The sequence below is a fragment of the Enhydra lutris genome, unplaced genomic scaffold (genome assembly GCF_002288905.1).
Source record: "Enhydra lutris kenyoni isolate GAN:26980312 unplaced genomic scaffold, ASM228890v2 scaffoldscaffold81, whole genome shotgun sequence".
Lineage (NCBI taxonomy): Eukaryota > Metazoa > Chordata > Mammalia > Carnivora > Mustelidae > Enhydra > Enhydra lutris.
The window spans coordinates 2,741,557-2,758,841 of NW_019154165.1; the positions used below are offsets into that span (position 1 = coordinate 2,741,557).

The following is a 17,285-nucleotide window of genomic DNA, read 5'->3' on the forward strand; positions in this document are numbered from 1 at the left end:
AGCCCTGCATCAGGCTCCCTGCTCAGTGGGAAGCCCACTTCTCCCTCTCCCACTCCCCCTGCTTGTGTTCCCTCTCTTGCTGTGTCTCTGTCAAATAAATAAATAAAATCTTCAAATGGCTTTTTCAAAAAATACCAAATACCTTGGAATAAATATAATGAAAGCTGTATAAGAGTTCCACACATTAAACTATAAAATATTGTGAAGAAAAATTAAGGACCTAAATAAATGAAGGCATATTCCATATTTAGGTATTAGAAGACTCAATACTGTAAAAATATGTTCCCCCTAAACAGATTTTTTAGATTCAATGTAATCAAAATTAAAATCTCAGAAGGATTTATAAAAAATATTTATTTGACAGAGACACATAGAGAGAGGGAACACAAGCAGAGGGAATGGGAGAGGGAGAAGCAGGCTTCCCGCCAAGAAAGGAGCCCAATGTGGGGCTCAATTCCAGGACCCTGGGGTCATGACCTGAACTAAAGGCAGACACTTAATGACTGAGCCACCCAGGCACCCCTCCAGAGAAGTTTTTTCCTTAATTTTACTTTATTGTAGTAAGAACACTTAACATATGATCTACCCTCTTAATGAAATTTTAAGCATACCATTGTTGATTATAGATATAATGATGTACAGAACATCTCTAGAACATACCTTGCTTAAATGAAACTTAATGCCTGTTGATTAGTAACTCCATATTTACCCCCACCCATCATTCCACTCCTTTTTTTTTTTTAACCTCAGATAAGTGGAATCATGCAGCATTTGTCTTTATGTGACTGGCTTATGTCACTTAACATATTCCTCAAGATTCATCCATGTTATCATATATTGCAGATTCTCCCTTTTTTTCAAGACTGAATTGTATTCTATCATACAAACACATGCACACACTTGCTTTATCCACTTATGTACTGATGGATAGATCGTTTCCACATCTTGGCTATTGTAAATAGTGCTGCAATGAACATGGTAGTACAAATGTCCCTTCAAAATCCTGATTTCAATTCTTTTGGATAAAAACCCAAAATCTGGATGTGGTATTTCTATTTTTAATTTTTTGAGAAACTTCCATCCTGTTTTCCATAGTGACTGCACCAGTTTACATGCTTAACAACACTAAGAAGGTTCCAATTTTTCCCTGTCTTCTTTCTGATAATAACCATTCTGGCAGGTGTGAGGTAGTATTCCATTGTGGTTTTGATTTGCATTTCCCAGGTAATTATTGATATTGAGCATTTTTCATATATGTGCTGACCATTTACATGTCCTTTTTGGAGAAATGTCTATTCAAGTCCTTAACCTGTTTTTTAATTCTGTAATTTGTTTTTTGCTATTAGTTATAGGAGTTTCTTACATATATTTAGAGATTTAATCCCTTATCAGATACATAGTTTGCAAATATTTTCTCCCATTCTGTACATTGCCTTTTTTACTCTGTTGACTATTCACTCTGCAGAAACTTTGTAATTTGATGTAGTTCCACTTAATTTTTTATTCTTATGCTTTTGGTGTCATACCCAAGAATCACTGCCAAGATTAATTTCATGAAGCTATTTCCTATGTGATCTTCTAGGAGTGTTACAGCTTTGGGTCTTACACTTTACTTTTTAATCACTTTTCAGTTGATTTTTATGGATAAGGGTCCAATTTCATTCTTTTGCATGTGAACATCCCGTTTTCCCAACACTATTTGTTGAAGAGACTATCCTTTCCCCATGGTATACTCATGGCACCCTCTCCAAAGATTACTTGACTATATATAGACAGATTTATTTCTGGGATCTCTATTCTGTTTGATTAGCCTAAATGCCTATCTTTAGGCCAACACCATACTTTTAAAAAAATATTTTAATTACAGTATAGTTAAGTGTTATTAGTTTCAGGTGTACCATATAGTTCAATAATTTTATACATTACTCAAGACTCAAATGTACCCTTGATCTCCTTCACCTATTTCACTCATTCCCCACCCATCTCCCCTATTGTAACCATCAATTTGTTCTCTGTAGTCAGGAGTCTGTTTGTTTGTCTCTTTTCTTTGTTATTTGTTTCATTTCTTAAATTCCAGAGTGAGATCATACGGTATTTGTCTTTCTCTGACTATTTCACTTAGCATTATATCCTCTAGATCCATCCATGTCGTTGCAAATGGCAAGATTTCATTCTTTTTTATGGCTGAGTAATATTCTATGTGTTTGTGTGTGTATGTGTGTATACTGCATCTTCTTTATCTGTTCATCTATCAATGGACACTAGGGTTGCTCTCATCATTTGGCTATTTTAAGTAATACTGCAATAAATATAGGGGTGCATATATCTTTCTGAATTAGTGTTTTTGTATTCTTTGGGTAAATACCCAGTGGTGGAATTACTGGATCATACGCTAATTCTATTTTTTATGTTTTCATTTAAATTCCAGTTCATTAACATATAGTGTAATAGCTTCAGGTGTAAAAGCTAGTGAGTGATTCAACACTGCCATACAACACCTGGTGCTCATCACAAGTGCACTCTTTAACCCCCATCACCTATTTAACCCATCTTCCCACCTACCTCCCTTCTAGCACCCTTCAGTTTGTTCTCTACAGTTAAGAGTCTGTTTCTTGGTTTGTCTCTTTCTTTTTGACCCTTTGCTCATTTATTTCTTAAATTTCACATATTAGTGGAATCATATGGTATTTGTCTTTCTTTGACTGAATTCACTTAGTATAATACTCTCTACCTCCATCCATGTTGTTGCAAGTGGAAAGATTGCATTCTTTTTATGGCTGAGTACTATGCCATTATATATATAAGTAAATATCTCACATCCTCTTTATCCATTCTTCAGTCAATGGATATTTGGGCTCTTTCCATAATTTGGCTATTGTAGATAATGCTGCTGTAAATGGTGGAGTGCATGTATTCCTCTGAATTAGTATTTTTGCATTCTTTGGGTAATACCCAGTAGTATTATTGCTAGATGATAGGTCTATTTTTAACTTTTGGAGGAACCTCCATACTATTTTCAAGTGGCCACACCAGTTTGCATTCCCACCAACAGGGCACACGTGCTCCTTTTTCTCCACATTCTCACCAACATTTGTGTTTTAACACCATATTGTTTTGACGATTAAAGCTTTGTAATATCATTTGATAACAGGACATGTGATGCCTCCAGTTTTGTTCTTCCTTAAACTGGATATTTGTGGTCTTTTATTCTGCACATATTTTAGGTTTATTCTGGTTCTGTGGAAAATACCATTACACTATTAATAGGGATTTCATTGAATCAGTAGATTGTTTTTTGTGGTATGGACATTTAAACAATATTTAGTCTTCCAATCCAAAAACATGGGATGTGCTTCCATTTTTTTGTGTTTCTTTTTAAATTTATCAATGCCTTGTAGTTTTCAGTATAGACATCTTTTGCCTCCTTAGTTTATTCCTAAATGTTATATTCTTTCCAGTGCTATTGTAAATGGGATTGTTTTACTTCCTTTTCAGATAGTTCATTTTTAGTGTATAGAAATACAACTGAAGGATGCTGGGCAACTCAGTTGGTAAAGCCTCTGCCTTTGGCCCAGGTCATGATCCCAGGGTCCTGGGACTGAGTCCCACATTGGGCTCCCTGCTAAGTGGGGAGCCCGTTTCTCCCTCTGCCTGCCACTCCCCCTGCTTGTAGGTGGACTCTTCTGACAAAGAGTTTTAAAAAAAAGAAATGCAACTCATTTTGTATGTTGACTCAGTACCCTGCAATTTTTTTGAATTTGTTTACTCATGACATCTGCAAACAAAGATAACTTTACTTCTTCCCTTCTAATTGGACGGCTTTTTTTCCCTGGCCTAATTGCTCTAGCTAGGACTCCTAATACTATGTTGAATAGAAATGGTGAGAGTGAACATCCTTGCCTTGTTTCAAATCTTAGAGGAAGACATTTCAGTTTTTCAGCGTTGAGTATGATGTTAGATGTGGGCTTTTCATATACTGTTTTATTTTGAGGTATTTTACTCTTATTTCTAGTTTGTTGAGAGTTTTTATAATAAAAGTATAAATTTTGTCAAATGATTTTTATGCATCTATTGAGATAATGTGATTTGTATCTTTTATTGTTAATGCGTTGTATCACATTAACTGGTTTTTGTATGTTGAATCATCCCTACATCCCAGGAATAAGTCCCACTTGGTCATGGTGTATGAACCTTTTTTTTTTTAAAGATTTTATTTACTTATTTGTTAGAGAGCAAGCCACAGAGCACAAGCAGGGAGAACAGCAAGCAGCGGCAGAAGCAGACTCCCTGCTGAGCAGGGACCCTGATGTGGGACTTGATCCCAGGACTATGGGATCATGACCTGAGCTGAAAGGAGACACTTAACTGAGCCACGCAGGCATCCCATGTATGATCCTTTCGATGTGCTGTTGGATTCAGTTTGCTAGTATTCTGCTGAAGATTTTTGTATTTTATAGTCATTGGGATATTGGTCTGTAGTTTTCTTTCCTTCTGTTGTCTTTGTCTTGCTTTGGTATTAGGGTAATGTTAATCTCATAAAATAACTTTAGAAGTGATCCTGCTCTTCAGTTTTTTGGAGGAGTTTGAGAAAGCCTGGTATTTCCCTCAATGTTTGGTAGAATTCATAAGTGGAGCCACCAGGTCCTGGTGTTTTCCTTGTGACCATTTTGATTACTGATTCAATCTCCACATGAGGTACTGGTATGTTCAGACTTTCTAATTCTTCATGATTTAGTCTTAGTAGGTTGCATGTTTCTAGGAATTTATCATTTCTTCTAGATTACCCCATTTTTGGCATATAATTGTTCATTGTAGTCTCTTAGGATCCTTTTTTTATTTCTGTGCCATCAGTTGTAATGTTCTTTCATTTCTGATTTTGAGGGCTTTGTTGTTGTTTGAATTTAGTCTAGCTAGGGGCTGTCACTTATCATTTGAAAAAACTCTTAAGTTTGTCAATTTTTCTATCTTCTATTTTGCTTATTTCTGCTCTAATCCTTATTTCCTTCTTTCTTTCAACTGTGGATTGGTTTTTCCTAGCTTGCTAAAGTTATCTCATTTATTTCAGATCTTCCCTCTTTTTTAATGTAGGCATTTATTGTTATTAACTTCCCTCTTAATACTACTTTTGCTGCATCCCTTAAGTTTTGGTAGGTTGTTTTTTTTTTTTAAGATTTTATTTATTTGACAGACAGAGATCACAAGTAGGCAGAGAGAGAGAGAGGAGGAAGCAGGCCCCCCAATGAGCAGAGAGCCCAATGTGGGGCTTGATCCCAGGACCCTGGGATCATGACCTGAGCTGAAGGCAGAGGCTTTAACCCACTGAGCCACCCAGGTGCCCCTGTGTTTTGTTTTTTCTTGAGATATTTTCTCATTTCTTTTGATTTCTTCTTTGACCCAATGGTTAAGAGTCTGCTGTTTAATTTCCACATATTTGTGAATATTCCAGTTTTCTTTCTGCTACTGATTTCTAGTTTCATTCTATTCTGTTCAGAATAGATACACAGCATGATTTTAATCTTCTTAAATTTATTAAGACTTGTTTTGTGACCTGATATGTTATCTTTTCTAGAACATGTGCTTGTGAAAATATGTATTATGCTGTAGCACAGAATTTTCTGCAGGTATGTTAGGTCCATTTGGTCTCTACGGTTGTTGAAGTCCTCTGTCTCCTTACTGTTCTTCTGTCTAGATCTTCTATCCATTACTGAAACTAAAGCATTGTTTTTTTTTTCAAGATTTTATTTATTTATTTGACAGAAACAGTAAGAGAGGGAACACAAACAGGGGGAGTGGGAGAGGGAGAAGCAGGCCTCCCGCCAAGCAGGGAGCCTGATGCAGAGCTCAATCCCAGAACCCTGAGATCATGACCTGAGCGAAAGGCAGACGCTTAATGACTGAGCCACCCAGGTGCCCCGCATTGATGTTTTCTACTATTATTATATTGCTGTCTATTCCCCCTTTTGGTTCTGTCAATATTTGTGTTATATGTTTAGGTTTTCTGATGGTAGTGCATATACAACTGTTATATCATCCTGCTGAATGGACCATTTTATCATTATATAATATCCTTCTTTGCCTCATCCGATAGTTTTAAAAGTTTATTTTGTCTGAAGTACAGCCAATTCTGCTCTCTTCTGTTTATCACTTGCATGGACTAGATTTTTTTTAATTTTTAAGTTTATTCTTTAAGTTAACATACAGAGTAGTATTAAGGTATACAATATAGTGATTCAACAATTCCATACATCACGCAGTGCTCACCACAAGTGCACTCCTTAATCCTTATTACCTATTTAACCCACCCATACCTACTTCCCTTCTGGTAGCCATCAGTTTGTTCTCTATAATTAAGAATTTGTTTCTTGGTTTACTTTTTTTCCTCTTTGTTCATTTGTTTTGTTTCTTAAATTCTATGACTGCAATCATTTACAATGACAAGGATGGAGCTAGAGAGTATTACACTAAGCGAAATAAGCCAGTCAGAGAAAGACAAATACCACATGATTTTTCTATTCTTTTATGTTCAGTCTATGTGTATCCTTGAATCTAAAGTGAGTTTTTTTTGTAGAAAAACATGACCGGGTCTTGGTTTTATCCATTTGGCCATTATATAACTTCGATTGGAAGAGTTTTGTCTATTTACATTTGAAATAATTATTGATAGGGAAGGATTTACCATTGCCATTTTGTTAGTTGTTTCCCATTAGTCTTGAGATTCTTTTGTCTTTATTGTCTCTCTTGCTATCTTCCTTTGTTTTTTGTATTAGTATGCTCTAATTTTTTTATAAATTTATTTTAAGCTGATAACTTAAGTTCAATTGCATACAAAAACTCTACAAGCGAACATTTCTCATACATTATTATTTTTGTCACATCCTATACCTATCTATGTTTTTTCATATTGTGTATCTTTTAATGGTTATTTTTAATACTTTTGCCATTTAACTTTTATACTAGAAATAAAAGTGACTTATCTTCAACCACTGCAGTAATACAGTATTCTGTATATGTCTATATATTTAGTTTTACCAATAACTTTCATACTTTTTTATGCTATCACAGAGCTCTTTAGTATCCTTTCAAGTTAATAAACTCCCTGTAGCATTTCATGTAAGTCAGGTCTAAGTGATGATAAATTTCCTCAGCTTTTATTTGTCTAGGAATGTCCATATCTGTTATTTTTTAAAAGATTTTATTTATTTGACAGAGAGATCACAAGTAGGCAGAGAGGCAGGCAGAGAGAGGAGGAAGCAGGCTCCCTGCTGAGCAGAGAGCTGATGCAGGGCTCAATCCCAGGACCCAGAGACCATGACCAGAGCCAAAAGCAGAGGCTTAACCCACTGAGCCACCTAGGTGCCTGTATCTGTTATTTTTGAGGACAGTTTTGGCAGGTATTGTATTCTCGGTTGGCAGGGTTCCCCCCACCTCCAGCACTTCGGATATATTATCCCACTCCCTTGAGTCTGCAAGATTTCTGCTAAATCATTTCCTGATAATAGTCCTAGGGGGAGTTACCTTGTTTATGATAAGTTGGTTTTCTTTTGATGCTTTCGAAATTTTGTTTTTTATTTTTAACAACTCGAGCATAATGTGTCTTGGTATGGCTTTCTCTGGGTTTATTTATTTACTAATCTTTGGGATTCTTGAATTTGGTTGTTCATTTTCTTTCCCAGATTTGGGAAGTTTTCGGCCATTATTTCTTTGAATAAGCTTTCTGGTCTTTTCTCCTCTCTTCTCTTTCTGGGATTTCCCTAATGCCTATAATGCTCTGCTTAATGGTGTCCCATAGTTTAAGCTTTCTCACTATTTTTCTTTTATTTTTCTTTTTGCTCCACTGAATTATTTCCAAAGACCAATCTTAGTTCACTGATTCTTCTGCTTTAACTAATCTGCTGTTGAATCCTGCTCATGATTATTGTGTTTTATAACTCCATATTTTCTGTTCGGTTTTATTTCCTCTTTGTTAGAATTCTGTATTTATGCACTGTTCCCTTGATATTGAGGTGAACATCTTTATAACAGTCATTTTTTAATCTTTTCAAATATATTTCATAAGTCTTTCATTAGGGTCAGTATCTGGACATATATTTCCTTTGTGTGGAACATCTTTGCTGATTTTTCATTTTCTTTTTTTTAAAGATTTTATTTATTTATTTGACAGTGAGAGAGAGGGAACACAAGCAGCTGGAGTGGGAGAGAGAGAAGCAGGCTTCCCGCTGAGTGGGAGTCTGATATGGGGCTTGATCCTAGGACCCCAGGATCATGACCTGAGCTGGAGGCAGCCACCCAATAACTGAGCCACCCAGGCATCCTTGATTTTTCATTTTCATTGACTCTCCGTGTTGGTGTCTACACATTACACAAAGAAAACATCTCTCCTAAGCTCTGTGGATTGGTCTTGTATAAAAGAACTTCACCAATCAGAGATTCTGGTTACCTGGTTCCCTCCCCAAAGAGAAGCAAGCAGCAGTGGCTTTTTCTCTTTACTCTGTACAGAGTAGAGTGGCTATCCATTTACCAGTCCAAACTGCCATCTCCATTCTTCCCCAGATAGCTAGACTATGCCAGACCCATCAGAGATCCAAACTGGCAATACAGATGCCAGATCTTTGGGCAGCCCTGGAGAAGTTGTGGCACTGAAACCACAAATCATCTCTTCCATCTCCAGAAGTAAGCTAAACGCTAAAAATGTTTTATCTACACACTCTGATGAGCAGGGTGGGAGGAACTATGGCATCTATCAGTCCTAGCCATCATTTCTGTTCACCTCCATAACTAGACTGTGCCAGATCCTTGCACTCCTGGACTGACAAGTCAGATGCCAGTTCTTTGGGCAGCCCTGGAGAAGTTGGAGCACCAGATGCACAGATAAACTTTTCTTCTCCAAGGAAATATTGAGAGTTGGGGTTTTTTTGTTTTCTTGCTCTGTGCTCAGCAGGAGGGATGATCTATGATATCTACTAGCCCAAGACACTGTCTATTTTCTCCTAGGCAGGCCCTTCAGAGTTTCAAGACTGACAAGACAGAAGTCAGTCCTCTGAAAACTTGGGAGTGCTGTAAGAACTCCTTCCCTCCCCTGGGAGAAGCTAGAAGCTGGGGGGGGGGGGGGTCTCTCTTCATCATATGGCCCCTGAGCTGGTAGCAGGTACTCTGGTGAGAGGGTGTCCCAAATCTCCCTGCTGGCATCAGTAAGTCTGGTTTTATATTCACCCCAGGTATAGGAGCCTTTCAGTTAGTCCCTTAATTTCTCACAAAGGGAGTTTTTCCTTGAATCACTGCTAAATGAGTGTGTTGGGGGCAGGGAGAAGGGTTCAGGACTTCCTAATCTACCATCTTGCTGACATCATTCCCTTTAAAATTACTCTTTTTTGTGGAATATGATAAGCTGGTTCTAAAATATATAGAGAAATGCCAAGGGCCAAGAACATCCAGGATACTTTTAAAGAAGAGAAACAAAGTTGAAGGACTTGCTTTACCAGATATCAAGAGCTTATTATAAAGTCCAGTAATGATGGCTATGGTAGTGTTACAATGACAAATAGACTAATAGAACACAACAAACAGTTCAGAATCAATCTTGCACATACACAGAGAATTTATGACAAAGATGACACTATAAAGAAGTGAAGAAAAAGACATTCCTTATAATAAATGGCCTGGGTCAGTAGAATGTCTATATGGAAAACAAAGCTTGGCCCCTGATATCTCACTATACACATAAATCAATTCCAGATGGACTGTTGATCTAAATGTGAATGTCAAAAATATAAAGCTCCTAGAAGATAACATAGAATATCTACATGACCTCAAGGTAGGAAAATACTACTTAAAGGAAATATAAAAAACACTAGTCATAAAGGAAAATAATGAAAAACTATAGATGCATTAAAATTTAAAATATCTGTTCCTCAAAGAATGCTATGAAGAGATTTGGGAAGGGCTTGCAGGATAAAAAATACAAAAATGGTTCATAGCCAGAGTATATAAAGAATTCCTACAAATTTACAAGAAAAGGACAAATAATCCAATTTTTAAAAATGAGCAAAATACTTGTACAGGTACTTCATAGAAGCAGCTATCCAAATGGATAATAAACATATGAAAAAGAGTAGAACTTCATTAATCAGATTCTGAGAAATGGCAATTAAAATTACAATAAGATAGTATTATAAACCCATCTACCAGAATAGCTATAATTTAAAAGAGTGATAAAACAAGTGTTAACAAGAATGTGGAACAACTAGAATTCTCATATACTGCTGGTGGAATTTAAATTGGTATAATCACTTAGAAAAACTATCATTATCAATAAATTTGAAAATATGTATTCCCTACATCCCAAAAATTCTAATGCTAGGTATACACTCAAAAGAAATTCAAGTATATATAAACAAAAGGTATGTATGATAATATTCATAACATCATTATTTATAATAACCCAAACAAGGGACAATCCAAATATTATCAGTCAAATGAATAAACTGTAGTATATTCAAACATGGGAATAATATACAAAAATACAAATAAAAAATTATAGTTTTATGCAACATGATGGATAACACAGGGTTGAGAAAAAAAAAACAGACTCCCTGCAAAATATATATTGTTTGATTTTACTTATATCAGGCTCAAAATAGGTAAAACTAATCTATTATGTTAGAAGTCAAGACAGTCATTAACTTTGGAGGGGAAAGGTACAATGATAGGAATGGAGCATAATGTGGGGGTTGTGAAATGATAGTTCTATTTCTTGACCTGGGTTTTGGTAATATCAGTGTGTTCACTGTGTAATAATTCATCAAACTATATGATTTGTCACCCTTTCTGTAATTATGCAATACTTCAATATAAAGGTGGGTGAAATAAAGAAAAAAATGAACAACTAAGTACAATAGGTAAAGTTGGTCCTCTCTGAGGGCCACCCTAACAGGCAAGGCAAATGGTTTTCTTGGTAATGTTCTTGGGGATTAAGTGGCTTCAGAAGCTCTCTATTATAAGGAGATCTTTCCTATAAGGCATTTACAGATAAATTACAAATTATTTTTTCACAAAATCTAAGAGAGAAAGAGGTGAGAATTAAAAACAAAATAAAACATCAAATGATATATCACAGAAAGCTTTCTGCACCACTTTGACGATAATGTGGTTAGGGCTCCTCTCTATTTCACTTTCTAGTAATTCTAGAAACCAATGAAACATTGCCAGTGGAATAATTTACTCACCTAAGCAAAGCTGACACAGGCTTATTAGCAAGACCTGAGGAAAGTAGGCTTGTTACATACAGAGAAAATGTCTTTGTTTCACATGACTATCTCCAAAGGCCCAACATAATATTTAACTCAACAAGTATTAAAATACCTTAACTATAACTAGCATTGAGTCAGGTACTGTGGAAAAAGACAAAAAAGGAGGCAGATTTCTGAAGAGTTCTATATAAAGACACAAGAGTTATTAAACCAAAAGACAGCAATAACAACTAGAGAATGATCCTAAGACAAGATACGGTAGGTGGGTTGCAGGAGTAGAATTAATGAGAACGGGATAGGTATAATGGAGCTAGTTGATCAAAAACCATGAATGTCACACTGAAAACTCTAGATTTAAACCTATAGAAAGGTATTTTATCTGGATTCCATTCCCCTAAAAAAGTTTTTGGACTTAATGACTCCTAGTCATTTTCTTGATCAACCAGCCTTAATAAGTAATGTAAAATTTGTATACACTTATGTTCTATCTAGTTAAACCAAGACATGTTTTGTGGAAAGATAAAGTTGATTTCTATGTCATCATTTCAAATAATTAGGAACATTTTCCAAATATCCCCAATGGTCCCAAATAAATCCTCATTAATCTACCCATATATATTTTTCTAAACACTTCCTAAATCTTTGAGTTCCAGATTGGATGATCTCTTAGGGCAATCATTTGAATGAGATACTACTTTTACTTGCCTCTCTTCCAAAATCAACTTTCAACCATTATAAGAGATCTAATAGCTGACGTAGTGTCTGGCTGAAAGCAGGCTATTTATTGAGCTACATTGTTAAATTATACCAATATATTAACCTTATTCATCTGTCTCATGGTTTTGTAGACTTTGATCATATCCCTCCCTTAATCCTGCTCTCTCTCTCCAGATTGGAAAAACAACAACAACAACTAGAAAATCCCTCTATCCTTTTGATCAATTTGAGTTTCTAGGGCCTTTTATCAGGTGTTGGGTTTTTCTTGAGAAGCAGGTGCCAGAATTTCCTACATGATTATGGATGCAAATCCACTTTTGGTCTTTTAGGTGGAAAAGATAAGGGTTTTGTTTTGTCATCATTTTCAACATCCTTCCTGCTGATGTCTACCATATTATTGGCTTTGAGGACCACAATCACAACTGGGCCAACTTCTTCACAGAATGATCAATAGTGATTTTCATTTTTTACTATAACAATCATATTGTGTACTGTCTGACTCAGAAGTTGGTGAGATGTCCCTAGGTCTTCTTCAGTGAGTAGCTGGATGAACCTACAGGTTACTCCTCAGCTACTCCAGCTGAAGGATACTGTTATGATTCCAAAAAGTCTGAGGGGACCCTCTCACTCTTTTTCATTAGCAGTGTCCCCACTGGGGAGGCTTTTCTAACAATCCCCTGGGAGAACTTGGCTGATATGTCTGCTATGTATCCCGACTGCCCTAACTTCCTCTGTATCTTGTTTTAAATGTTTTTAAATTGAGAGATATAGATGAACCTCCTCAGTGATTTCTAGATCCCTTTCTTGAGTCATAACTGAGCCCATCTTCTCATAAACATGGATAGGTTTGTATGACCTTATAAAATGAAGTGCCTCTGTTTTGCCCACTTGGTCTGAGATCTTTCTGCAATTTATTTTCATTAGTTTGTCTTTACTCCTTGCAAATAAACTGGTGAGAAACCTGAATGTTCTGCCCACTGAAGGGTGTATATATTTATCTTTCTTCCTCTCCATCTAAGAGTTGCTGTAACAGCAACTGTTCATGTTGAAAAACTAAAATATAAAAATGTGACCTACGTGGCCAAATCCCACAAGGCTGTTTACTTCCTTGTTTATGAATCAGAATCTGTCAGCACAACTTAGAATCTTGACTGTCAGCAGATACTGCAATTAAATGTCCCTGCAAAGCCAGCAGAGGGTGCACCAGGGCCCTAGAAATTTTACCCAAGATGTAGCAGTATCAATTTAACTCTAATAGCCAATCAACTTTTCCTTTTTTTTTTTTTTTTTTTTTGTGCAGGGGTGGGGGGGAATGGGAGGTATACTAAAACTAATATCCTCAAGAGAAACATAATTTGAATCTGGGCTAAAATTCCTTTAAAGTATACTTCAATTCTTCTGAAAGTCATCTTCAGGAAGAGTATGGAAAACACGTTAAACTTTGGCTAAAATACAGGTGGAGTAAAAGAAACTGATGCAAATCTGAGCCCTCTACATTGCAAGAATTGTACTATGGAGCTCCATCCCTCTTTCTCCCAAAAGGCTTCCAGAGATGTATGCTACAGGGGAACAAACGAACTTTCTTGAACTGGGAATCAAGAGACCAACTTCCCTTTTACCGTTGACCATAGCTGTAGGGTCAAATCATTGTATGGTCAAATCATTTGACCTTGGACAAATCATTCCCCCCTACCTCAGGGCCTCTGTGCTATCCAAGGGGATCAAACAAAATGGATTCACATGGCCCCTCACAATTCTAAAAATCCGAGACTCCAACCGATGCCAGCAAATGTAAAGAGCCAGTATGCTTGTTGCCGCTGCTCCAAAATATTAAAACACAAGGACAGAAAATGGGGAGCTGTATTTAAATCTAGACAGAACTATTCGAAGTGCCATGCAAACACCAGGCAACTAAATGCCACTCTAGACCTCTGAGAGTCCCACACCATCACAGAAGCCCTAGGGTGCAGCTGTCCTGCTAATCCTCACTCTATAAACATAGGTCTGTCCACCCTAAATACCAAAAAGCTTTGGCTACCATTTGACTAAGGAAGTTCAATTATTTCATCTTTTCACAGAATATCAGTGTTCAGCTGCTAAGTATTTCTACTGGGCATTGTGGGGGCGGGGGTGGATAGATAAAGGGAGCCAGAATCCTAGTTAATTATCATTTAGCTACAGTGTTTAAAGTTTCAAGTATGAGAAGCATGTCTACTGATTCTCTTCTTTGATAAGCTGTTATATAAGTTGGAGTATGCTAGCAAGACATTTTTCGGCTCAGGGTAACTTTACAATGCACAATGATGAAGATATGTCAGTCCCAACATTACAGTTTTGTCATGAATGTGACGCCAGCTGTCACACTCTTTGTGGTCAAAGAGCACAAATGATGTTTAGAGCATCACAATGACGACTCTGAATGTGGTAGTAAATACAGAAATCCTGGGCCCCTCATTCCAAGAAACTTATGTGCACAACTTGCCCTCTTCCCCAAAAGGAACAAATTCACTATTAGTCTCCTAACCTCCTCAAAAGGATTCTTGGATGCTTGCCTCTCTTAAATTTCACAGGACAAAATATAGTAGTTAAGAGAATACTTATTTTAAGTTCACTAAATTTAGTTGAATAAAGGGCTGAACAAGTGGAAGACAACTACCAAAGCTAATGGTTTGCTAAGAAGGGCACAAACACCATAAAGATTGCAAAACAAGCACACAAAACAAAACTGCTCGTGAAAGGTTACTCTTGAGTAATTAATTATTCCATCAGTAGATTCCTGTTCTCAAACTAGCAGTAGTGAATAGACTTCACACTCACCCTATCTACCCCCCAAAAAGAGAACCGGCATGCAAAGGGTGAGTTTATTTCCATAGATTTTTTAAATTGCTGCTCAGAAGTTGTCTAGCAAGACGGCATATTTCTACCAGAATTCCACAGGGGCGCTGATCCTCACTAGAACACGGAGGACAATCAGTCTCAAATTGCAGGTAAGTGCGAACAAGCCCACCTTCTGGTCAGCGCACAAGGACCCGCGCTGAAAATACGATTAAAAGTTGTTTGAACTGTGGAGCAGTGATTACAGCTGTTTACAGCTCCCACTCCAAAGGAGAGCCTGCTCGTGCTGGCATCAGCTCTGGACACGAAAAAACAAGCACCGCGGGCAGAGAATCTCACCAGGAGCAGAAGGGCCAAGCTGCTGCCGTTAGTCCGCCAGAGGGGCAGCACCCGCACCTCCGCGGCCGGGAGAGCCGCCAACTTTCCCCGAAGGCAGCCCGTAGCTGGGGGCGGCGGGCGGCGGGCGCCGGCCAGGGTTCCCAAGTGCAGGGGTCCGGAGGGAGTCTGGGTGAGCTAGACCAGGACAACCTGCCCCGGGGCAACCTCTCCCGGCTCGTCTGCCCCCTCCCTGGTCCGGCCCTGCAACTTGGCTGGAGGTGGCAGAATCCTCCCCAGGGCGCTGTCGGGGAGGGCCCCCGCCCTGCCCACAAGGGGAAGGGGCCTCCGCCGCCGCCGCCCCTCCTAGGTGACTCACCTGGTGCCCGTCCTGGGAGTGTGGGGGGAGTGTGGTTTCTCCCGGTTCCAGCGGCGGCTGCTGCTGCTGAGGTGATGGCTGCCTGAAGTGGCGGGTGATGGGACCGTCAGGGTCAAGGCCACCGGGGCTGCTCAGGGTGCCAGAGGTGCCAGGGGTGCTGGGGCCAAGGCGGGACTCGGCTCCCCGTTCCCGCCGCAACTCGGACCGCAACTCTAGGTAGCAGCATAACGTCAGCAGGTGGAGGGCCAGCGAGAGGCCAAAGAAACCCAGGAAGAGCCGGCAGCTGTTCCCTTCGCCCGCCCGGGCAGGGGCCCCGCGACAGCCGCAGCCCTTGCTCCCCCGCTCCCGCGGCGCTGCCGTGGGCAGAGGTTCCCTGCGCTCTACCTCTGGGTAGCCCATGGCCTCCGGAGACACCCACTCTCTGAGGCCCTGGAGCCGCAGCGTCTGCCTCAGCCGTTCAGGACCCCTGACAGGCGGCTACTGCCCTGCCATCGGCTGGGGGCTGCAGGGACCCGTTCCAGAGCAACGGAGGCTGGGCGGAACAGAGCAGAGAGCTGCCGCATGTGCAGCTCCACTCCGAGGGGTGGGAAAGGGAGGAGGAGGGGCGGGAGAGAGGGGCGGCTCGGCCCGCGGGGAGAATGAGGGAGGTGGCCCAGGCCGACCCCGCCCCATCCCCCAAGAGGCTGCCTGGGCGCCCAACCACCGGCCCGCCAAGCCTTGGCGCCCCGCCCCCTGCCATTCCACCCTGGGCCCCCAGCCATGGGGCGGGGCCTTGGGGGCGTGTGGGTTCGCTTCTGCCTGACTGCCCCACCCAGTTCTTCCCGCTTGCGCCTGTCCCAGTTGGTGACCGCCGCTGTCGTTCATCTCTGGACTCCGCCCCAACTTAACCCTATAGCGCCTTATGGTGGGGGGGGAGGTAGGAGAAGGCGAGGAGGGGGGAGGCCGACAAGAATTTGGGAACCTTGGAAAGAAACTGGAGCAAAGAAAAGGAAACAGAAACTAGAATTAATAGAAATGTTTGCAATTAACTGCAGTTGTTAATAAGATCATCCAGTACTTATCTGTTGCTTTCAATCTTCAAAGAGTTTAACAGACGTTAAACTAATTAAAACAGTTCTTGGTTTGGAATGAAACCATGCCTGCTGTATTTGCAATCCTGTGGCGCGCCAAAAGAAAAAGGAGACCCAGAAGCCTGGGAGCCAAAGGGAGTGAGATTGGGATGGGACTGAAGCAGCCCCACTCCTAGAGTGAATCTGGGGCCTCAATCTAAGAGGCCAAGAAGTGCACCTATGCCAAGTGGAACTGAAGTGATGTTGTCCCACGCAGGTTCGAACAGTGCCCTGAGATTTCTTGATATATTAATAAATTCAATAAATATGTGTGGGTCCCTTCGCAATGCCTCAAGTATTGTAGGAGATAATCCACAGCCAGTGGAGTTTCTCTTCTGCCTCAGCAACAGGAGTTTTGAGTGAAGAATATGTGCCTTCAATGCACAACTGGGGAAACCGAGGCCCGGGTGAGGTGCATTTTTACAAGGGTGGTCCACAGAACAGCCAGGCAATATTGGCATCTCTATTTGCAGGCAACTGTTCTGGTCTCTCCACCCCTCCCCTCCTCTCCCTGGAGTAGTCCCTGGGGGAAGTTCAACAAGTCAGCCAAATGTTCCAGATGTACACTGCTGCAACTGCAGCATCTTCAACAGCTGAACCAATGAGAAAATAGTTCAGAGCAAAAACAAAAAAAAAAAACCAAAAAACAAACAAACAAAAAAAAAAAACCCAAAAAAGGCAAAT

General features: G+C 39.7%; 1 protein-coding gene across 3 annotated transcripts in view; it reads right to left on the minus strand.

The window, feature by feature from the left end:
- Nucleotides 1–15,891, minus strand: part of LOC111161019 (ectodysplasin A) — a 423,110-nt gene extending 407,219 nt beyond the window's left edge. For all 3 annotated transcript variants that reach the window (XM_022524461.1, XM_022524460.1, XM_022524459.1), the window contains exon 1: nucleotides 15,489–15,891. In XM_022524461.1, the coding sequence (XP_022380169.1) occupies nucleotides 15,489–15,891 (403 nt within the window). The remainder of the gene's footprint in view (nucleotides 1–15,488) is intronic.
- Nucleotides 15,892–17,285: the final 1,394 nt, after the last annotated feature.